The 22,320-nt window shown below is 45.2% G+C and overlaps 7 protein-coding genes and 1 long non-coding RNA gene across 10 annotated transcripts; 2 read left to right on the top strand and 6 right to left on the bottom strand.

The window, feature by feature from the left end:
- Window positions 1-1,609: 1,609 nt before the first annotated feature.
- LOC128429815 (uncharacterized) lies at window positions 1,610-4,033 on the bottom strand. Of its 2 annotated transcripts, none has more exons than XR_008333909.1 (3): window positions 3,844-4,033; window positions 3,231-3,419; window positions 1,610-2,395 (listed from the first exon to the last, which is right to left on the bottom strand). It is a non-coding gene; the product is annotated as an uncharacterized LOC128429815 (long non-coding RNA). The 2 variants fall into 2 exon arrangements; XR_008333908.1 differs by having other exon boundaries at window positions 3,299-3,419; window positions 3,844-4,025.
- On the top strand, window positions 3,755-10,876 carry epoa (erythropoietin a). Of its 2 annotated transcripts, none has more exons than XM_053415630.1 (5): window positions 3,755-3,965; window positions 7,535-7,665; window positions 7,759-7,845; window positions 8,195-8,359; window positions 9,458-10,876. In XM_053415630.1, exons 1-5 carry the CDS (start codon window positions 3,953-3,955, stop codon window positions 9,608-9,610), a joined length of 549 nt encoding a protein of 182 aa, XP_053271605.1. In that variant the 5' UTR covers window positions 3,755-3,952; the 3' UTR covers window positions 9,611-10,876. The 2 variants fall into 2 exon arrangements, with proteins under 2 accessions (XP_053271605.1, XP_053271604.1); XM_053415629.1 differs by lacking the exon at window positions 3,755-3,965 and adding an exon at window positions 4,189-4,356.
- Window positions 10,877-11,039: 163 nt separating this feature from the next.
- Window positions 11,040-12,870, bottom strand: pop7 (POP7 homolog, ribonuclease P/MRP subunit). Its single transcript, XM_053415632.1, has 2 exons — window positions 12,740-12,870; window positions 11,040-12,233 (listed from the first exon to the last, which is right to left on the bottom strand). The coding sequence occupies exon 2, from the start codon at window positions 12,185-12,187 to the stop codon at window positions 11,732-11,734; it is 456 nt and encodes a 151-aa protein (XP_053271607.1). The 5' UTR covers window positions 12,188-12,233; window positions 12,740-12,870; the 3' UTR covers window positions 11,040-11,731.
- A 469-nt stretch (window positions 12,871-13,339) lies between these two features.
- ufsp1 (UFM1-specific peptidase 1 (non-functional)) lies at window positions 13,340-14,893 on the top strand. Its single transcript, XM_053416343.1, has one exon. It carries the CDS (start codon window positions 13,425-13,427, stop codon window positions 14,163-14,165), a length of 741 nt encoding a protein of 246 aa, XP_053272318.1. The 5' UTR covers window positions 13,340-13,424; the 3' UTR covers window positions 14,166-14,893.
- Window positions 14,894-14,986: 93 nt separating this feature from the next.
- si:dkey-85k7.10 (endonuclease domain-containing 1 protein) lies at window positions 14,987-16,469 on the bottom strand. Its single transcript, XM_053416486.1, has 2 exons — window positions 16,045-16,469; window positions 14,987-15,703 (listed from the first exon to the last, which is right to left on the bottom strand). The coding sequence occupies exons 1-2, from the start codon at window positions 16,393-16,395 to the stop codon at window positions 15,122-15,124; spliced, it is 933 nt and encodes a 310-aa protein (XP_053272461.1). The 5' UTR covers window positions 16,396-16,469; the 3' UTR covers window positions 14,987-15,121.
- A 484-nt stretch (window positions 16,470-16,953) lies between these two features.
- On the bottom strand, window positions 16,954-18,395 carry LOC128430386 (endonuclease domain-containing 1 protein). The gene is made up of 2 exons (XM_053416429.1): window positions 18,028-18,395; window positions 16,954-17,633 (listed from the first exon to the last, which is right to left on the bottom strand). Exons 1-2 carry the CDS (start codon window positions 18,319-18,321, stop codon window positions 17,046-17,048), a joined length of 882 nt encoding a protein of 293 aa, XP_053272404.1. The 5' UTR covers window positions 18,322-18,395; the 3' UTR covers window positions 16,954-17,045.
- Window positions 18,396-19,608: 1,213 nt separating this feature from the next.
- Window positions 19,609-20,190, bottom strand: LOC128430620 (endonuclease domain-containing 1 protein). Its single transcript, XM_053416727.1, has one exon. The coding sequence runs from the start codon at window positions 20,188-20,190 to the stop codon at window positions 19,609-19,611; it is 582 nt and encodes a 193-aa protein (XP_053272702.1).
- A 494-nt stretch (window positions 20,191-20,684) lies between these two features.
- LOC128430619 (endonuclease domain-containing 1 protein-like) lies at window positions 20,685-21,111 on the bottom strand. Its single transcript, XM_053416726.1, has one exon. It carries the CDS (start codon window positions 20,994-20,996, stop codon window positions 20,685-20,687), a length of 312 nt encoding a protein of 103 aa, XP_053272701.1. The 5' UTR covers window positions 20,997-21,111.
- Between the last annotated feature and the right edge of the window lie 1,209 nt (window positions 21,112-22,320).

Genomic DNA, 22,320 nt, shown 5'->3' with positions numbered 1-22,320 from the left:
GCTAAATGTCCGTTTTTAAGGCAGGTATGATTCGGTCCTTTTCAACAGCAATGCCTTGTAAATGAGCCAGAAATGTGTGTAAGGGTTGTACCCTCGATAAAAAGAGATTACTTGTAGGTCTTGCAAGACAGTGTAAGACACCTACTGAGCGGGGAAATGATTTTATACGTTTTGTGCCTCTCCTGCTGTGGCTCTATTGGTGTCGATGTCAGTTATACCTCTTTTTCACCAGAATGAGCGGGTGTACGCAGAGTCTAAAATGTAGGTAAACCCACTAACCAAAAGGCCATTTGCTCCTTTCTCATCACCAGTAGAGGAGGTCGCCTCTGTTGTCTTCTAAAATGTGTATGTGTTGACTATTGCGTGGATTGCAGCTATCATTCGTGCCCAGGAAATGATTCCTAATATGATGTTCCATATGACGTTTTGGCCTTAGACCTTGTTATGAAGTGAATTCAGAGATTGCCTTGACTTTGACTCTGGTACTGCCTGCAGGTTAACATATAGGGTCGTGAGTGAAAATCCTATTTGGGTGGATTTGTCATCCCTTAACATTTCCTCCTGCGCCACAGGTTCTATAGTTTTTGCCTGCAAAATGAACAACATACCCATGACCCTTTGTGTACTTATACTAATTATTGCCATCATGGTAATACTAAGCTAATATCATTACTATGGTGGCTAATATATCCACTCAAAACCAATGTGTTGGCATTTTCATTGTTTGCATGGGCGTATTGTGGCAAAACCATAGACTGTTTCATTTTAGGCAGCTCTTATCACACTGATCTGATGTTTGTTTAAGTGCTAAGTTTCCTAATAAGTTATTGATGCAATAAAGAACGAGGTGTAATGTCATGTTTGACGGCTGAGACTAACTCACGACGGGTCAAGCCCAGTTTAAACACTGGGATAAACTCTTCCTTAAGTCGTGTTAATCCAATTGTAGCCAGAAAAGTTGAAACTGTATGTCCTTACATTGGCCTATAAGAGGAGTGTTCTTTACAGTTACACAATTCAACTATCAACTCCACTGTCCTGGAATGCTCTCCGCACTCGTGGCCATCACTATGGGATCACCGTAAGTTCAACAGAGTGATAAGACTCTCGTCACCGTGGATGCCTGCAGGCTGAAACAAACACTTCCGACGTCGTCAGTGGCTACTGTCTTGGCTCCTGCGTCGGCTCCTGTGTCTCTTACAGTCGGTCCCTCATTCTTTTATGTCAGCTTCCTGTCTCGTGTCGCGCCCTTTTTATATACAGTCTATGGTCGCGCCAGAGAGGTAGACCGCGCTGGCAGCCGGCCCAAATCCTTGAGAGAAAGGAAAGCACACACAGGAGAACACACACTCTGGTGTAAACAGCAGGGCACTTTCGCTGCCTTCTATAGTAAATTAAAGCCTCTTCCTCAGTAGGTTCTCTGCATCACCCGTGGGTTTTGGGGTTTTGTACTAGTGCGGTACACACAGAGAGCATTTGGGTTCATCCCCGACTTTACATCACCCGTCCGCTTTTAAATCACCTCAATAACTGTGTCCCAGTCCAACCAAGGAGTCACTGAGACTGGACTCCCCTGCCCCCGCACTCCCCACACATCCCTGACCTCCCCCAAACCCCTGCCCTGGTCACGGAGCATGGCTCGCAGCACGTACCTTGTCTCCCTCTCTCCTGTCTCTCTCTCGCTCATGTTGGCTCAGACATAAGCAAACAGCCCTTTGAGCCAACAGTGCAACAATCTGTCAACATTGTCCTACGCATAGAACAGCGGTAACAATATGGTGTTAAAGCTGACTCATATCAGAAGAAGAATAGATATGAAGACTTGAAAAAGAAAGTATAACAAATGACCCTTACTTACAAGAAGAATATGACAGTGCCTTTTAAAAGCTCATTAGTCCTTGACTTATAGTATCACATTTTTCACATCCATAAGAGACTCCTTTAGTTAAAAGGTAATATTATATATATAGGACATTAGTCACACTATAATGTTAATGTCAGCATTTCAGATGTTTTCAATGATCTCCTTTGGTTCGTGTGTGCACTTGTTTAAGCACATGCATGTGTACATGCGCCCTGCACGTGCACTTCACGCAGGCGTATTACTTAGTAAGAGTGGTAATGTGTAAGCTTTTATCAGCATTTCCAAATATGTGTGTCATAGGAGTGTTTACCATGTAGGCCCCTGATAATGCATATGCAAACATATTTGTACTTCCTGTCCGATTGGAAAAGCCTCCTGTAGCTCCTGGAAGACCCCCTCCCATCCCCATATGCCCCTACCCCCACCATGACACACACGCCTAGACTTCCAGGAAATTTCAATACATTGCCTTCGTGCTGGCATCAAAGGTCAGGATGGGAACACATCTCCTCCATCTCCATCAGCCTCCATCTAGAAAAAAGAAAGGACACAGCGCAGAGTACAGAAGAAGCACATTTATATGAGAAGTATAAAGACAGGTGATGGATTAAAAGGGGAAAAGAAACTACTTTGAAGGTGCTGTATGTTTTCTGTGCCGCAGAATGTGGGATCACGTGGGATCATGTGGGTGGAGGTGGTGTTGTGATATCGTTGTTGAGTAAATTAAGTTTGATGCTGAACGTGCAATGTTTCTGCAATCAAATGGTTTATGGTCTCAAGTCATCTCGTAGCTGGTTGGCCTGGTTCCAGGGCTTAAAACTATTTTCATCTGGATTTTCTGGAATGTCAGTGGAGCAAATGAATGGGAAATTTACTTCCGGAATTCCAAGTAGCATAATCAGAGCCTCGCACATACAGGAGGCCTCCTGATGACAGAATGAACGATTATTAATGTTGCACATGATGTCACCAACATCTTCTCATCCCACTGTCAACAGTTAATAGCAACACTGTGGTCCAGCATGGTGGACGATGCCTTTAGGAATGCACTTCTCCTCTGGCATGCCTCTTTTCTCTTGTGGAACTACTATGTTTGTTTATCTGCTGCCATAAACCACCTGAGATCTATTTTATTGGAGATGCGGCCACATCGTGGATTGTGGATTACGATTACAACTACATTATTTCAGATATACACTTTGCCTGGCCACATTTCCTCATAAATGTTGTGAATATTGTTGTGTAATTTCGGCAATACAAAGAAAATTTGATATTGTTGTTCATTCTTAAAACTAGTTGAGTGGCACTCAGATTTCCTTATCCTAATTTTGTCGTTATTTTTGACGTTTAACAAAAAAAAATGTACCCTCTTGCCCTTGCAGTGCCTTATTGACCTTGACACAGCTGCCCATCCTGTTTGAGGTTGTGTGTCACCTTGTGAAAAGGGGTGGAGGGGATCTTTAATCCTGTGGTATACTGTAGTGTCCGGATTGGCAAGGTGGCACGTCATCAGTTCAAGACTACAACTTAACATCCACAATGATCTGCACAGCATCTGTAAATAAAGAAATCTCAGCTCATAGAAAATGCCTGACTACTGAACTCCCTGAACGCAGCACGTGACATATTCCAGTCACAGTGCTGAATAGAAATGGTGATTTTGACAATCAAGACTAAATTAGTCATTTGATCATATTCAGTTGTTTTCCTTTTTTTAAATATACCACCGTAATGACTGTCTCTGGAAAGCATCCGAACAATGGAAGGGAAGTCTCCTTTTTCCAGACATTATTTACTTTTTAGGCCAAATGTTTTGTAAACAGGGATGGCCTATTATTTGGATAACAATGAAAGAAAACTTTTTGTTTGCCTTAAGGGGGGGGAGGTAGTTTAGATTGTCATCACAGAAACAATGCGACATTATTTTCAAAGTCATCAAATGAAGAAATCAAACGGGATCAGCATTTAGAAACACCTACCGGATAAGTGCAAGAGATCCACAAAAGAGCTTCGTTTCCAATTAACGGGCAATAGACGGACCTATGGGCCAAACCACGAGGAGCCTGTGACGGGCTATGCGGAGACGCTATGGAGTTTCCCAGTGAGTTATGGACATGCCTTCATGACTTTTTTTTTTCAGATTCAATATTTTCAGGCTCTGGGCAAAAGGTCGACTGCACGCGTGGGTTGATGTTTAATCTCTCCCTGCGGTGCGCCCTCTTCCTTGGCGAGCTACCATCACGTTATCGCTCTATCCTGAGGGGAGGTTAAATAAAAGGCTTTTGCCAAAAGCGCAGGAGGGATGCACAGTCTGGTGGGTGACTGCTCCCACTGACGCGGACCTCCACGCCGGTCGGACTGCGGCGCCGGGTCCCGCGCACTTGGCTTCGCACGCTGGACTCTCCGGGTTCGACCGCTTTGCGTTTAATTCTCTCACGATGTGTCTAAAAGATGCGCAAGCTGTTTGTAGATGTTGCAGAACACGGCTCGAGGTAAGAGCGCTCGTCACATCATCCAGTGTCGTGCGTAAAGTTGTGTGGCTGCGTCCGTCTGGGTGTTCAGCGTTTCAGAGGATGTTTAGGTGGATTGTCAGTATGTTCGTATGTGTGCGGGTGAGCACCCGATCTCGACCTCCCTGGAGGCGTCTCTGGAGCTCCTTGGGATTGTGGTCCCCTGGTTTGTTTGCCAGACTCCACGCTCCTCTTGTTGTGAGAGCTGTTCTCTGCGCACCACCGCGTTGTGTTTGTTTCACACAGATAATGGAAATAGTGTGCGTAACGCTGGTTCCTAGAAAACTGCTGTACAGAGGGTTACACTGCTAATCTGTAATCTCCTCTGTATGCATTAATCATTCAAGTCCCTATAAATGAAGACTTTGAACCAATTTAGTCATGGATGAACTTCAGTCTCAAAAATACTTATTTTAAAGCTGCTACAGAGATTGATGCAAGGTGCCATGTTGTGCAGAGCAAGGCACTAAATCTTTTGGAGTTGCAGGGGATATTCCCTCACACAGACACACACACACACAAACACACACACACTCAGATGTAGTATTTCCTGTAAACCACTGAAGATAAAATGGTCCCTGAGAATTGATGAGTTTGTTTTACTGTCTCGCTCCCTGGGAAACTAGGTCTCTGGCCGTTCTCCTGTAGCATGACACAGCAGAGCGGTAATTCCCTCACACACACACACACACACACACACACACACACACACACACACACACACACACACACTCAGATGTAGTATTTCCTGTAAACCGCTGAAGATAAAATGGTCCCTGAGAATTGATGAGTTTGTTTTACTGTCTCGCTCCCTGGGAAACTAGGTCTCTAGTCGTTCTCCTGTAGCATGACACAGCAGAGCGGCAAGGCAGGAAGGCGAATGCTGAATGTGCAGTTTTTGGCACGGCCGTCACATACTCGTGTCAGCTGAAAAAGTGGACAAGGTTATTGAAGGCTGACGGCTATAAGGGATTCCGGCAGAGGTGATGAGGGAAATTATGTCCCACCGGTGTCATCTGAGAGCTGCTTATTTCCAGCCTTGTACTTTGTCATGGGGAAGACCTGCTCAAGAACTCAGCTGTCACCTCATCAGCCCCTTGTGCCATTGAGCCACTATGGAACCACACCAGCTAGATTCTTCTACCGTTGCACCTGCTGGACACGTGTCCGTTAAAAATGGCACATGTCAAAAGGCATCCTCTCACGTTAGCATCCGCTCACCTTTCCAAAGCATCCGTCACATGTCTGGATTCGCGCTTGCCAACATTTGAAGCACTAGCCCTTGGGAGCGACTGCTTCCAATGGCAACATGGTTGCGGCAGCTAAGGTTAGCAGATAAAGCTGTTAACTTTTCAGTTTGGCCACAGTCCTGGACTGCAAATTCCACCACCATGGGGTGAGAATGTAGAGAGGGATGGGGGGGGGGGGGGGTAAAGTGTGTTTTTGTGTGTGTGTGTGCACACGCAGTTTAGATAGATGCATTCTCACGTAGGCAATGGCGGAGGTGAAAAGGTCACTGATAATCCTCAAGCTGAGTCACACGCTCATTGAGCAAAGTGACAAATGTCATTAGGTTCCGTCTGCGCAAGGGTCACTCTGCCTGTGAAGCCTCCATGGACATTTAACCTATGTCAGGGAGTCGATTTAAGTGAGCGAGGTTGACGAGCGTACACAAGACCACAGTTTTGCCCTGCTCTTGAGCGATAATGAGGACAGACCTCCGAGGCTTTGCGTAAACTTACGGTGTCATAGGAGGTCTGAAAGGGAGTTTGTGATTTGCTCTGCCGTGGACACGCGCTGAAGTCGGCCAGTAAATGTTTACCGGTGACAAACTTAAGTGTGGCAGCCACTTAACAGTCATCAGGATGGAAGCAGGCGCAGTGCAGTGCAGAGGAGTCTCTGTGTGAAAGGCGTTGTTATTAGTCCCATTCAGTATTCATTACCTGCCGTGTTTACAGCTCTATATTGCAGAAGAGGGGACTTGGAGTTTAAATCGATTCAACTGTTGACCTCTTAAAGCATCACTTGTAATGTACTACTAGTAGCGGTGTTATAATTCTTGAAAGAATCTCTTCTTATCAAACCTGTGATATAATTCCTATATTATATTAGGGTTTTGGTTGTGTTTTATTTGCGCTCGATTTGTGCTAGTTACTGGGAGTCTCTGGGTTTAATCTAGCCTTGGTCTGACCGGTCTGCCTCGGAATGCCGTCTGTATTTTCCTTCGTCCTTTTGCGTCACACATCCAGGCGGCTGTGAAAGGCTGCATTCAGCTTGTGGCACGGAGGAACAAGGCCAGATGCCCACATGACATCACGTGAACAGTAGAGCCACTCTGATTCTCAAGAATACCCCGGAGTTCAGGGTGTGCTAACTTTTAACATCAAGATTTCCAAATCAGCCAACTCACCCTTCAGTTATGGAAAAGCCGGAATGTAAATCATGGTCGCACACAGATACGCTAATTCTGGCCATGTCATGTGTGTGGCTGCGTGGTTGAGAGAAATTGAATCAGATACTGCTGAATCATGCTACTACATCACACAGCCTTAAATGCCATCTGTCAGTCTGGAGGTTCGGCATTAATATTGTTATAAATTCAATGAAATGTAGCTTTGTTAAGAAGATCAATAATCAGCTTTTGCTCTCATAATAAATTTAACGTTATTGTACAAACTGGTTGTAAACAGTATAGGGAAGCATTTCGGGGAATTAAGTATTCATCGACAAATGCATTCGAAGACAGAAGACGAGTTAAGTTCTTGGCAGACTGTGCTTAAGACCAAAGGAAGCATCACCAGAAGGAATTCCATACATGAGATGAGAGAATCGGTTGTTCTTAAGGTCATGAGGCTTACGGGCATTTCAAATGTAAACAATTATAGCGTTATTAAGTAAGAGCTGAATGCGTGAAATTGGATATACAAAAATAAATGTGACGCTACTGATGGCACTAAATGGACAAAGGAGACAGAAGTTTAAATTAGGACATTGCATGTTCAGAGCAGGAACTTGGGTCTTGCTTCCTCATGTCCGATTGGGAATGTCAGTCTGTTGTTGTCTCACATGTTGTCCTCTCAGCCGCTGCTTACTGAGCTCGTTTGCCCTCATTTTCGACTTTGACCTTAAACCACTGCATCTATGTGTCTGGGATGTGCAGGACTGCTTGCCTTGCTCTTGGTGGTGCTGGAGTTGACCCGGCCAGGCCGACCGTCCCCTCTGAGACCCATCTGTGACGGGAGGGTCCTGAACCCTTTCATTACGGAGGCGCAGGACGCACATGCTGCCATGGTGAGAGGAAAACGTATGCCTGCACTGAAAGTCCCTTGAGTTACCCACACTGGACGCTTTCATCAATGTTATACCTGTCTTGTTTCTTTTTAGAGGTCATGTAGAGAAGGTTGTGGCCTGTCCACCGATGTCACGGTTCCCCAAACCAAAGTCAACTTCGATGACTGGGAGAAGAAAAGTGTAAGTAAACAGTACAACAGATATAGATTTGCTATTTGCAAGTTTCTGCGAGATTTGGTGTTTTTTGGGGGGGTTAGTTCTTCACAACTCTGTGGGAGAGCCGATTAAACTGTTTGCCAGATCTTGACCACAAGTAAGCCGTTGCAGTACCACATGTCAAGTGCCAAAGTGGCCAAAATTTGTTTGGTCCTATTTGGTCCATATTTATCATCTTGCCACCTGAGCCGCTTTAGCATCACATCCAGCTAACACCTTGCCAAGAGGGCCACATCTGTCTTATCATCTTGCTCCCCCTCTCTCCCACGATGAGACTTTTCAACTGTTGTCCTGTATTCATTTTTTCGACAAGGCACTGGAGCAAATCGAGGAGGTGCAGTCCGGCCTGTGGCTTCTACAACAGGCCTTCAGCTTCCTAAGAACCTCTGTCACCAACACGGCGCTGCACGGCCACATAGACAACTCCCTCAGCAACCTGCTCAGCATCAAAAATCTGCTGCGCCGTCACAACATCCAGGTGAGTCCAGCACCGTCAGCCCCAAAGTGTGAAAAGAGCCAAACAGTATCAATTTAATACGCTGGCTCTAAAATGCACTTTGTTTTGAAGGAATAGTGAAAAAAAAATTGAAATCACTTTGAGAGAGGGAAGTTTGTCAAGCTCACGCTCTTTCCAATTCTTTAGATTAGACTGGCCGATATGAGCCTTTCACAGACATTAGTGGGTATCTGACCTAACCCCACTCATACATGTCTTTGGACCCTGGGAGGAACAGGAGAAGCTGAAGAAAGAACCCGGCCAAAACGGGATTCAAACCGGGAACCTTCAGTGGCAACAATGCTAACCACTGCACGTATATATATGACTCGTGCTTCTCTTGAGATATGTATACTCTTTTCAGTCAGGTGCTTCATCTCTCTCAGCTTAAATAAAATCTTGTTTAGCTCGTGAATGATGCAAGCGGATGGATTTGTGCACAGGAAGTTTGGTGAAGGAAATACAGATTTTTCGTTTGGTTGCTTCCGAATATAAAGCTCTGAATATTTTTTCCCCGTTCTATTTAAGACACAGGAGTCATACTTGAACTCCAGTTGAGTTTCTTGAACTGAAATAATAGTGGTATCTCTGGTGATAGGGAAACTGAGGGGTGTCATGGGACATTCTCACAGCCTTTCAGGACGAGGCTGTGGGCACTGGAGCTGCTGCGCGAGCTTCTTAGTTTGCTGCAGTTATGACAACACAGCCTTTGAAATGATGTGCTAGTCCAGGCCGAGGCCTTGTGAACAGACAAATTAAATATCAATGAGCCGTCTGTGTCCAGGCTCAGGGTTCTTGGAAATAATTTTTTAAGAAAGTTATTTTCAAGCTGGTAACGGGCACATCAGGGAAAACTAAGAGGAATGTTGAATAAAATGAAACAAACCTGGCAGGGCTACTTATTGTGTCACTAACAAGATGATCAATGTCAGGGTGTTATAGGTGTTTTCTAGATTAGATTAGATGTCACTTGATGAAGAAAGGTTTTGAGATTTCATCATAAAGTGGAGGAAACCCTCAGAATAAAAAGGTTTTTCAAATGAATACAAGACCAACATGCTTCTTTGTCTTCCCTTTTAGGAATATACCACACCAGCAAGTACAGCCGAGCTCAAGGATACATGGACGGTGTCCTCGGCAGCGGATGTGCTACAAAACTATATCATTTTCTTGCGGGGCAAAGTGCAACTCCTCCTTTCGGGCACACAGGCTTGTCGGCCGGATGGCAGCTGATCGGCTGCCCTCCCTACTCCGGGCGAAGCCAATTTGTGTTTCCAAAGGCAAAAGAGGAGGGACTTGACACTGTTGACATGCACCCTTGGACGGTGGACCCGGCCGTCCTCACGTGAGCGGAAGAGGGGAAAGGACAGTCCGATCCAGGCTGCGGATGAACGGGGAGACGATAGCACCTTGGAATGTAGATGTGACCCAGGAACACGGTGAAGAACCAAATGACCAAAAAGAAAAAAAGAGGCCTTTGGGAAGCACTGCTCCAAAAGCTGTTCTACTGGCACTCTCTTGCACTTATGTGTGTGTGGATGTACTTGTGGAGGTTGAATCGGTTTGTTTCCAGTGAGATTGACCCCTCGCACTCTTCTCTTCAGAGTGAAACCCCCCGCAAATATAATTGTCAGACCCTGAGGTCACCACAGAGCATCCATACCCAGTAGCACTGCAAAAAGTCCCAAATATTCACAAGGCCTCCCCCCACAGCCCTTTAACTTCACCCCACAGAAACACTCGTCTTCTGAGATTCTTGTTTGTTCACAGAATATTTTAATATATTTTTTAACGGTTGTGTAATAACTATTTATACAGATTTTCTACTTTTAAAGCTCAAGACGTATTGTTGGTGTCGGGCTCTCCTTGCCTTGTTCACTTGTGTGACACTGAATACATTCACAAAGGGCTTTGACACCGTTTGCACTGGCACGCTGCCATCTTCCTTTTTATAGACGCGGTGGACCCCGCTTGCTGTTACAGTTTCTTCCTTCAAAAGTCACAGCCAAAGACTAGAACATTGACACTCGGAGGCAGTGAGCTTCAGTGAGGAGGAGGGTCACATGAGAGCCGCGACGCCGTTTCCCAATCAACACACTGATGGCGAGACAGTCGGAGTCTGGAAAAAAAAAAAAAGGTTCCAGCTCTTACATTTAACATCCTGTGAGGCTCTAATTGCAAATAGTTTCCCAGAACGTGACGCTAGAGCCTCCGTTGTTCGTCATCAAACGGCAGACAGGCAATCAGTTAGTCCTGGGAACTTGGGGGTTTTCTATCAAATGGAAGCTCAACTGTTTCAGACTAGTTAAGTGGTCTTCCTTGTTTTCTTCCGTATTGTTATATCATGTTGTGCAAGTGCAAGATGTTTTTAAGGATGTTTGTACATGTTTTCTTTCCTGTTATTTTTCACCCCGCTGGTTTGTCCCATAACTGTATAATTTGCTATTTAAATAAAAAAATAATATTCTTGGATAAAGAGAGGATAGACGGAAAAACAACGAGGGGAAGTCTCTCCATTTCATTATTTACGTTTGTCTTTTCAGGTCAGTGGAGGCAATAAGCTAAATACAAGCTGCTTTCTCAGACCTCGCTGCTCTTCAACACATCCTGCTCTGATTTTCCTGCCTTTTATAAAGAAGTGATAGTGATAGAGAAACATAACTCACAAGCAAATTTGATTTTATTTCATCGTGTTCTAGATAACGGTCAACGACATCCATTCTAACCAAAGGGAACAACAGCAGTTCAACGACACAAAGCCAAATATAGGAATCAGATTCCTTGACCCTCAGCTGAACCCATGTTATTAACCAGGTTAAGGAAAAGACTGTGATATTAGTTTGCAGAGGGATAACATCCTGCGAGCCTCACTACTGACATCTAGTGGATACTGACAACACCTGCTGGAAACATTAACTTATGGTTTCTCAGTTTTTCACTGATTTGTATTTGTCAAAACAAGAAACTAAATCCTTGCGCAGACCTTTGGGTGTTAAAATTAAAGAAACTCTTACGTTTACATTTCACATGTAAAAGTGCATGAACTGAACACAATTAAATGACATTGAGGTTTCACCTTAACAACACCACTGCTGCTGCTTCAACACATGCCAACTTAAAAGGGCAGGACACAACACATGACAAAAGTAACAGCACTATATATTCACACAAGTATGACTGTCCGTGCCCACATGGTTGAGTGATACAATCACACACTGTAAGCTTGTCTGCTCCATTCTGCAGTGCTCTGCCATTAAATGTCACCAGAATAACAGCCCCCACCGACCAACCATGATAGCTGGTCTCCTGAGGAACGCTGCCACTCTGCCACACGCTGGGCCAACCTCATTCATGTCACTGAGGGTCCGGGTAGAAAACCTTGATATGAATAGCCGAGTTGTTGCGTGTACGCGTCATGGGCTCCCCAGCCTCGTCGGGATCCTCAGGTTCCAGGTCATCCACCAGCTCCACCGTAGAGGTGTTGGCCGCCAGCTGCAGCGCCCCCTGGCTGGTGGCCTGCAGCTGAAGGGCAATATTGATGGCCCGGTTGATGGCGAGGCCCAGGCCGTGGACACAGATCTCCCTGTGACCCCCGCCTTCCAGAAGCTTCTGACAGCGAGCCAGCTGAGCACGGAAATCCGTCTTCATGTTGACATAGACGTCGTTGCGTCTCTTCGGGAGTTTGCGGGGGAGGCGCTTCCTAAGGGTATACTCCACAGGGTCCATGTCCACAGCCGGCGAAGTGGAGTCTGTGTGTGCTGGGGCCGCCTGCGGGATGGAGGACGTCCCTGGATTGCGTGGATCCGCCATGTTTGTTTGCGTCAGTTACGGCAGCGGCTGCCGCCTATTGATGAAGCTGGGGGAACAGAGAAATTATAATTATAAATAGCTACAATTTCACTTTATATTTAAATCAAATCAACAAATGTTCTCAGTTCCACAGCTGCATCTCATAAATTAAAATATTGTGGGGTTTTTTCATAATCTAATTAAAAAAGTCGAAGTTTCAAAGTCAGCACTATTTTAATGAGATTAGATAAAAGCTTGAAACATTTGTTTGTATGTGTATATAACTGAGGATAACTTTTGAGATGCACCTTTTAATCCTGGTGAGCCTGCAGTCATTGCCCCCCCCCCCAGTTGACAGAATATGGAAGAAATGCATAAAATATGGGAGTTTAAGATTAAAAAATATGAGGAGACTGATACAGACGCTTTGCCTGTGGACAGACGGGCTAGCATTCTGACGTTAGCTAGCGCTAGCAGTGGCTAAGCCAACTAGCCGTGTGTGTTTTGTTTTTGTTTTATTCCGATGAAGCGTCAGCGCTGGGGCTGGTTCGTGTATGTGCAGAGGTCGCTCACCTTCAGGAGGAAGGAGTCCGGGGACCGAGCTGCCTTCTCTGTCCTCGCACAGTTCAGGGTGGTGCGTGCCTTCCACCTAGCTGCTGCTTTAGCTGCTGCTTTTGCCGAGCGGATGTTTGTCGCCTCCGTGCGCCGGAAGTTTACGATGAGTTCACGTGGTATCGAAATAATCGGAAAAACGGTTCTTCTTCTTCTTTTTCTTGTGGCGTTTGTTGGCGGAGTCACTTAAACACGAATGAATATGTTTTTTCCATAATGGTTACACCCAGAATTAATACATGTTTTTACCATAATATGCATTATTATCGGTGTCTATTACTATTGTTTCTTGTTATTGGTAAGACAATATCTTGTCTCTTGTCTTGCAAAATTACATCAAATCTATATTTGTACGGACATGTCACACATTCTTTTTCTTTGCTCTTCAATATCATGCAACACTACAATGAGCTTTCAATGTGTTGTTTAAATTCACTAAACACATAAAATACTACACAGTTTGTCGATGTTTATTTTTGTTGTTGTTTTTTTTGTCCACACACCGCCTCAATAACTCGGGGAAATGGGATCCTCCGAGGAACACCTGAACGCGCACGGGTATGACAACAACATGGCGCCACTGTTTATACCGGTTTATGCACGTGTTAGCAGTGGGTGGGTGTGCACCGTGATATAAAGGTCGAAGATGGATGAGAGGGTCGCGGCCGCGCAGGGGATTGACTGGGGAGGGAGTGGAGCTGAAGAGGACATGTCTGATCGGGACAAACCCTTATCAAAGAGTGTCCACACTGATCTTCCTCTGCCCCTCTCCTGTCCTGTGAAATGCACACTGATCAAAGGGGACTATCTCTACTTCCATTATGGCTGCGATGGACAAGATGACAGAGGCTGGGGATGTGGCTACCGCACCGTCCAGACGATGGCCTCCTGGATCTGCCACAACTTGTCTCCACCGAAGCACCAGAGCAGACCCCCACCCAGCCTCCCAGAGGTCCAGCAGGCCTTGGTGACCATGGGGGACAAGCCGGGCTCCTTCTCGGGCTCCAGGGAGTGGATCGGAACTTTCGAGGCCTCCCTGGTTCTGGACTATTTCTATGACGTCCCCTGTAAGTTGGTGCACATCAGGGGTGGAGAGGCACAGCTGGAGCATGTCGCAACGGAGGAGCTCCATCAGCACTTTGAGAAGCATGGGTCTCCGGTCATGATGGGCGGGGACAGGGACAATTCCTCTAAATGTGTAGTGGGGGTGTGCACCGGGGACACGGGGAGTCACTTGCTAGTCGTTGACCCTCACTACTATGGACGTCAGCTGGAGAAGACAGAGCTGCAGAGACGAGGGTGGGTGGTGTGGAGAAGGGTGTCCTCTTTGGACCAGAATTCTTTTTATAATCTGTGCTTGCCTCAGACTGCCAGAAAACTAACGTAAACTGGATGGCAGACCTATGACACAAACAAAGTAGTTGTTATTTGTGTGGATGAACGACAACAAATCCGGGGATTTTATCATCTAGGTGCCATAGAAAGTGTCAAGACAGTTTATGTGTTGTCAGTATGTATGTTGACAAGGAGCTGCAGCGCCACCCTGTGGATAAAGTTTGAGCATGTTTTGGTGTGGTGATCAATTTATTTTTCAAAATATAATATCACGTTGAATCCCAGATCTTCTTCGATACATATACAGTGTCTCCCTCACTGGTTTTTCCTTTTGTATCAAAACTAAATACATTTCTGGGTTGATTTTCATTACTTCAAATTCTTTCCATTTTGTAAGTTTGAAGTTGAGGAGCCAGATGATTAAAAATGGACTAGATGCCATCAGTATTTACTTCAGTCATTGTAAACGTAGGAAAAAAATCTTTTGTGACTGTATTTATTATTATAGACTGATTTAAAATATAGGACACGATGGTGGATGTCCCTTGTACGTTGTGGGACATTCATCATCTTGTGCTATATTCGAAACACTGGCTTTTATTGTACATTTAATTTAACTTTTGACCATCAGTTAATTGCAAAAAGTACTAAAGATTCAATTGTTCCAGCTTCACAAATATGAGGATTTTAGGCCTTTTCATAAATAAATTAAAATCCACATTTTGTATACATCACCTTTGCTTTCCGGGACATTGCAATGGATGTGATTTTATAATAAAATATTTTACAAACCCCAAAAATCAAAATCTACTGAATTATTTTCAGTAATCAGTAATGAAAAAAATCATAGAAATTGAGACTTAAGGAGACAGATTTAACCAATCCTTATTTATTGCTCACAATGTGTTATTGACCCTCAAGAACAACAAACCTTTCTCTAATCCCAAAATTCTAAATTTCTAACATTCTCTAATCTTCCATTTCAAGAGACATGGCAGCCATTTGATTTTAATTATCCGGCACACAGTCCTTGTAGAAAATCTGGAAGTTCCGGTCCACATCCATCCTCCCTTTGAGGAACTTCTCCAGGTTCTTGAGAGGAACCTCCACCAGGTGGTTGTTGACGTGGTCGTTCAGCCCGTAAGCTCCGAACGCGGGGAACTTGTAGCGCACAAAGTACGGTGCATTTTGGTCAAACTCGGTGCAGCAGTAGGCCGACCACATGTATTCTGGCACCATCACCCGGTCCAGGTTGTTGCGGCGGATCGTGTGCCCGGAGGTCGTCACCCCGGTGACCACGAAGGCCTTGCCGCGGCAGTAGTTGTTGAGGCGCTTGCGAATCACCTCCTCGTGCTCTGCCCAGGGGCCCAGGTTGAACTCCCGGGTCTGAGGTACCACGTTCGTCAAGCTGTAGGTGGAGGCTTTGTCCAGGGGGTCCGCCTGATGCTCGTCGGGGTTCAGTTGGCCTCGCTCGTATTTAACAACATCGGCGTAATCCTCGAGGACGGCTTGGGTGTCCTCAAAGTTCATATGCATGCTTGCGGATTGTGGGAAGGGCTCCATGTTGCTGCTGCTTTTCTCTGAGGCCAACTGTAGGGGGAGACAGAGGAGAACCAGTGCAGTATTGCTTGAAATGCAGTTGACAGTTTTACTACTTTAGAAAATGATAATTTACATCATTAATCATAATCAGACATTTTACCATGTTACCAGCATTTGTCCTACACAGTGGAGCATTGGGGGAAAACAGTTCATAACTAACTTGTAGCCACAGTGGTGTTGTTGCGCCAGCTGTCCAACTGCATTTTAAGTGAATATAATTGTAAAAAAAAAACAGGAAAAGCAAAGTCTACCTTGAATTTAGATGAAAATGTGCCTAAAATATTCAAACTAATCATATCAACGCAGATAGACTTAGAAATAGCTCTCACCTGGGGCTCAAACATCCAAGGGAAGTCCACCTTCTTCTCCCCATCCGACTTCTTGAACGTGTAGGCAGAATAGATGGGAATGTGTTTGCGGGGGTCGTACAGGGTGACGTAGCGCGGTATGTCCTCGTACCTCTGGCAGATCTTCTTAAAGGAGTTGCCCAGGTAGCCCCGGGGTGGAGTGCCCATGTAGAGTGATTCCTTACAGCGTTCCACATGGTTGAAGTCCTCCACCACCCCGGCTCGAGCCCCCTGGAGCAGCACACAGGCCAGCACGGCCATGATCGCACCGTTTGCAGGTGGACGCATAATCATGGCTGCAGGTGGACGCATAATCATGGCATTTCCCTCCATCTCTCACCTTTTAGGTCCTTTTAGACGTCTCTTCTCCCTCTTCCGATGTGTCTCTCTCTCACCTGTAATGCACCACTGGTACTCTGCTATTGTCGAATAAATGCAGCCTCTGTTCCGGCTCTATCAGACCCAGCATTTCCCTTCTCACCTCATCTGTGCCTCGAGCCAACAGGCCTCCCATTGTGAAGTCTTTTGCATGTATTCAAAGTGCCACGATTGTCAGCAATTCACGAGCCCAGAACGAAATCTATCAGCGAGAGCATTTTTATCACTGTGTGAAACCGCAGAGGGAAGAAATAATAATTGAGACGTGTGCACTTGGAGATGTCGTTAGGTTTTGCGTCAAGTTTTTCTAACTACCATTCCCAGTGCGCTCTCCCCAGTATAGATACCAATGCTCAAGAGTTTATATGTCTCAGGTAAAAAAGCTTATGAAAAGCTTTGTTAGCGTTAATGCAATTACTGTACAACTGCTGGTGCTGTAAAGGAATGTGACTGTTCCATGAAAACACAACTAAAGGTGAGTGACATCACATAAATGCTTCACACACTGTTCAGTGAGACTTTGCTAAGGTTTATTATTGATAATCAGACAAAGAAGGTTCTGGTCAACATTGGGTTAATAAAGATAATTAGGCCAAACACCAGCCTTACAGCTTAACCTGTGCAGACGGGTCACAGTCACCGACAAAGATCTGAAAGTTCTGGTCTACGAAGGTGGTCCTCTGGAGGAACTCCTTCAGCTTCTGGACGGACATTTCCACCACCTCGTTGTTCTCCTCGTTCAGGCCGTAGTGGGCAAAAGACGGGAACTTGTAGCGCTCCGCATAAGGAGCGTTGTGGTCGAAGTCAACACAGCAGTAAGCCGACCACAGGTACGTTGGCACTGCGATGCGGTTGATGTTTTCCCGGCGGATCATTTTCCCCGACGTGGTGACCCCCGTGACGACGTAAGCTCGGCCACGGCAGTAGTTGTTTAGCCGTTTGCGGACGACATGCTCCCGTTTGCTCCAGACTGTTTTGTGGAAGTCGGGCACCATGGGTACCACGTTGGTCAGGGTGTAGGTGGAGGCCTTGTCGTCGGGCTCGCCCTGATGCTCGTCGGGGTTGAGGCTGCCACGTTCGTAGAGGACGGCGTTCGAGTAGTCGTCCAGGACGGCTTGGGCATCTTCAAAATTCTTGTGGATGTAACCACGCGGGAAGGGCTGCATCTCATCGGTGTCAGAGGATGTGGATAGCTGTGAAGACAGGGCCGGGATGAAATGGTTTTGGTAAATGGTTTTGTATTTATATTGCGCTTTTCTAGTCTAGCTGACCACTCAAACCGCTTTACAGTACAGTTTGTCATTCACCCATTCACACACACATTCATACAGTGCATCTATTCGCAGCACTTTGTTTTTCTACGGGGGGGGCATTCAAGGTTCAGCATCTCGCCCAAGGACGCTTCGGAATGCAGATGGGTCAGACTGGGGATCGAACTGCCTACCTTCAGGTTGGAGGACGGCCACTCTACCCCTCAGCCACAGCCGCCCTTGATGAGCATATTACAACAGACAACAGTGCTCACGTGATCTCGGCAAAGACAAGACCTTCTTCCCACCTTGTGTCCAACCTTTTATTTTTCTTTACCTGAGGTTCATACATCCAAGGCACATCAAGGCACCTCTCGCCCTCGGAGCGTTTGAAGGTGTAGGCCGAGTAGACAGGTATACGGTCCACGGTGTTGTACAGCGTCACGTAGCGTGCCCTCTTGTTGTAACGTTGACAAATGAACTGCAGGGCGTGGTGCCCCAGACCTGTCGGTGGTGTCCCCATGTAGAGGAATTCCCTGCACTCTGGAGACAGCTCTTTCTCCACTCTCCCACTCACCGCTGATGTCAACAAGGAGACGAGCAGGACGCCCTTCTGCGCCCAAAATGCCATGGCCAGGAGGCGACCGATGTCAGGTATCCTTCTTTGAATTAAGTATCTGCCAGTGGAGCGGAGTGACACAGGTTTCACACTGTTCTCTTATCTGAGCTCAGTATGCAAAACACTGCACCTCTTACACCTCCGATCCACCCACAGCCAGAGGGACAGTTATAGGACACAGTCATAGAGATTTCAAAGTTTACCTGTAGCCTGTGCCTTGCTGAATTCCAAGTCGTTTCGATTGGTTTAAATAGCAGCATCTCTTAGAGGAATTTAAAGAATTATATAGTAGCATTTTCTGTTTGAGTTTAGCAAGACGTGTTTGTATAAAAAGTCAGAACATTCTTTAAGACTATTAACAGGACAAAAAGTGAGTGTCCAGGGTTGGTGCAAATACATCGGTGGCAACTTGCAATAGAAACTATATTAAATAGGGATTTAACTTTACGGTCATAATCTATTACAGTACATTACATGACATTACTTATTATTTAACCATGAAGGTACAAACCCAGACCAGCAAGAATCATGTTAGTACAATTAGCTTAAAAAAAGCCAAACTAAAAAGTGCATAATCCATTCAGAATCAAGCACTCTAACCCGTTTCACTATTTTGTGATGGTTTAGTGAAAATGTTTCTTATACAAATCATGACATGCAAAAGATAAAACAAGAAAAACCATAGAATGACAAATGTACAGTTCATTAGCTAAGATCCCAGCAGGGAACATAATGGCAGGATGTGTTGGCAAACTCTTCTACGGCCCACTCATCCTCACTGATACTGATGGATAATCTGTTGAAATTTAGAGCTACAATGTTCACTCTAAACCTGCCTGTTTTGAACGGGCTGTTTTCTTGTCTTGTGTAAATACTCCAGAGCCACTTCAGAATGTTGTCCTTTGTCATTAGTGGGTCCTCCTCACACAGATCTACAATTCACTTTTTTATTCTTTGTGTTGATGTGCAGAGCTTTGTATATTTTTTATTTGCAGATTGAAGTTAGAAAACTTTGTGTTCATCCTACCTGGATTATCTGCAATGAAGAATTTATAGGCAATGGTTATAGGTCAAACTGAAATAATCTGATAATCAAAATGTTCTGAAGACGGTGTGACACAGTTGCGGACCACTGCTGCAGTTCAGCCATACTCATATTTTATTAATAGTTAACGTATTGCACGTACAGGCAGACAGATGTTTGTGGAATTAGTAGCTAGGTTTCAAAACACATTACGCCAGAACAATATGCAACAAGGTCTCTATCGAAGTTTATAGTCTTAGTTAGGTTCTGTTTCCTCAGGCCATGTCTCTATTCGCCTCGAGGGGATTTTCTGACACACAGCCTTTATAGAAAATAGTCATGTCCCTAAAGATGTCTGTCTGGCTCCTCAGGAAGTCCTCCAGAGACTTCACAGGCACCTCCACCACACTGTGGCCAGTCTGTCCATTCAGTGCATAGCCCCCGTAACTGGGGAACATAAACCTCACCTCATATGGGGAGTTGCGGTCGAACCAGGGGCAGCAGTACGCCAGCCACAAGTGTTTCGGGATCGCTAGGCGGTCCCTGTTATCTCGCTGGATAGTCGCCCCTGAAACCGTCACCCCTGCCACCATGAAAGACTTGCCTTGGCAGAAGTTATTGAGGCGCCGGCGGACGGTGTCCAAGTATGGATTCCAGGAGGTATCCAGGAAGTCTGTGATTAATGGCGCTACGTTGGTCAGGGTGTAGGTGGAGGATTTGTCATCTGGCTCTGCTTGGTGCAAGTCAGGATTCAGCGGGCCACGTCTGTACCCGACGGCGTCTGTGTAGTCCTCCAGCACGGCCTGGCTGCCCTCAATCAGAGGGGGGGAGTCGTCAGTGAGGGGGAGGGCTCTCATTTGTGCACTTTCATCTGCAGAGAGCAGCTGTAGGGAAGTAATACAAAATGAGGCATTGTCTATTTTTGGAAATGGCTGTAGCATGGAACAACTCTGGTATGCAGTACCACAGGTGAAATATGCACCTGCATTTTTGCACTAGTTATGATCTCAGTAGCTTATTTCCATCCCTGTATAATTAGAGTGTTTGGGGGAATATTTAAGGGAATATAAACTTATTTTGTTTATACACAGTAATGCACAACTCATTTATGTCTGTTATCTTTAATGTTTTGAATATTGTTATTTTTTTGTTGATGTGCTCTGTTGCATCTATTACACTTCTGTCTGCCTGGACAGTGACTCTCTCTGAGGTTTCTGAATTTATTTTCTTGCTAAATGTTTTTTTGGGGGTAGTTTCTGAAGGTTGAGGGCAGAGAATGTTCCACCTTGTTAAGCCCTACCAGCCAATTTGTGATTTGTGAATATGGGCTATACAAATGAAATGCTATGGATTAATTCACTCTCTGTACCTGAGGCTCAAACATCCAGGGTGTGTCCATCCTGCTCTTCCCATCGGACTTCTGAAAGATGTAGGCCGAGTAGAGGGGTAGACGGCGGCTGCTGTCGTACAATGTGGCATAGCGCGCTTTGTCTGCGTACATCTGGCAGATCCTCCTCAGGCTGTGCCCTCCGACCCCTGCAGGTGGAGTCTCCATGTAGAAAAAATGGCTGCAGTCTCTGAAGCTGTTTGACACGGTGGCACTCGCCGGGTGGAAGGCCGTCAGCAGGGAGAAGGACAGGGCCCAGGTGGGGAACAGACGCATCCTCACTCAATGGGAGTGGATGGAGAAACAAGTTATATCACCTGCATGTCTGGGTTGGACATGTGCTGCCACACAGCTGTATGAAGGAGGAAATTCTACATTTTCCGTTTCAGGTATCGTCTTGCATTGGTGCTGCCTTCATATTCGTTCTAAGGGCTGTTGGACAGAGGATGAGAATGCAAAGCAGCAGCAGCAGCTCAGAGCGAAACCATTGGCTGGATCATGGACTTATCTGGTTCTACAATGTTGGTGTGGCCTTGCATATCTGCACAAGCTGTGTCCACGTTCTCACTTATCACATAAAGTCACTGCCTCCACTGTAATTTACTTATTTAAGACTATTTTTGAAACATATGTTAGAAGCACATCCAGGGCTGAATTGGCCACTGACACTGCACATTATAAGGGCTGTGTCAATTATATAAGAAAAGTCATTTTAAACACAGTATGGAACGTTATAAAATAAAATGACAGGGTGCATTTTGACACAGGATCCCTTTGCAGCTTAAGGTTCTCAGTTCAGTTGGGTGATCCTGTGCACCAGTGCAATTATAAATTAAACAGATTTTTAGTTCATTGTCATAGCTTTGCATGGACAGTGTGGTGCCCAGTTGGGTCCCTTTACTGGTTTGATCACCTGCAGGTCACATTTGAACCTGCAGGTGATCATACCATCTTTTTAACCATCATAATTGACCAATTTTCAGAATGCATGTCCTATCAAACTAACTTTAAATATCTACACAAATTAAAACCCTTCTTTCATTTCCTCATTAGTGATCACTCCCTGGTTGACGGACATGTTACATGTTATTCAATGAAAGCAGTTGAAATTGCAGATGGGAGCAGTAATGTTGAATCCAAAGGCTTTAATGCTTTAATCTTTATTTTTTGCAGTTTGTTTATTGGTTTTAAACAGTAGGAAACAAAACCGGAAATATATAAGCAGACATATAATAGAAATAGAGCTATATCTTATCTTCCATGAAGTGGATGAAAGATTCCCAAATATAATCGAAAGCTTTAAGGTTGTAAGTAATGACACATTTGATCAGATCACAAGTTCAAGGTTCATCTCGCAGTATTTCACTTGTGACTCTGCAACTTGATAAAATATGACTGCCTTTACTGACGTTGTTCTGGTTGTGTTGTTTATAATCCAGGATGTTCTAAACCAGGGGTTTTCGACCGGTTTTGTCCCAGGGACCACCATTCTGACTAGAAAGTAATCCGCGGCCCACTGATGTCCCTAAGCGCGCGCGTGCATGTGGATAGAAGGAAGTTTTAACATTTGGCTTTCTATGTCGGTTTTATTTAAAAACCT

Source organism: Pleuronectes platessa, chromosome 23 (assembly GCF_947347685.1).
Source record: "Pleuronectes platessa chromosome 23, fPlePla1.1, whole genome shotgun sequence".
Classification (NCBI taxonomy): domain Eukaryota; kingdom Metazoa; phylum Chordata; class Actinopteri; order Pleuronectiformes; family Pleuronectidae; genus Pleuronectes; species Pleuronectes platessa.
Note: the sequence above shows the minus strand (reverse complement) of the source record. Positions and strands in the feature narration are given on the sequence as shown.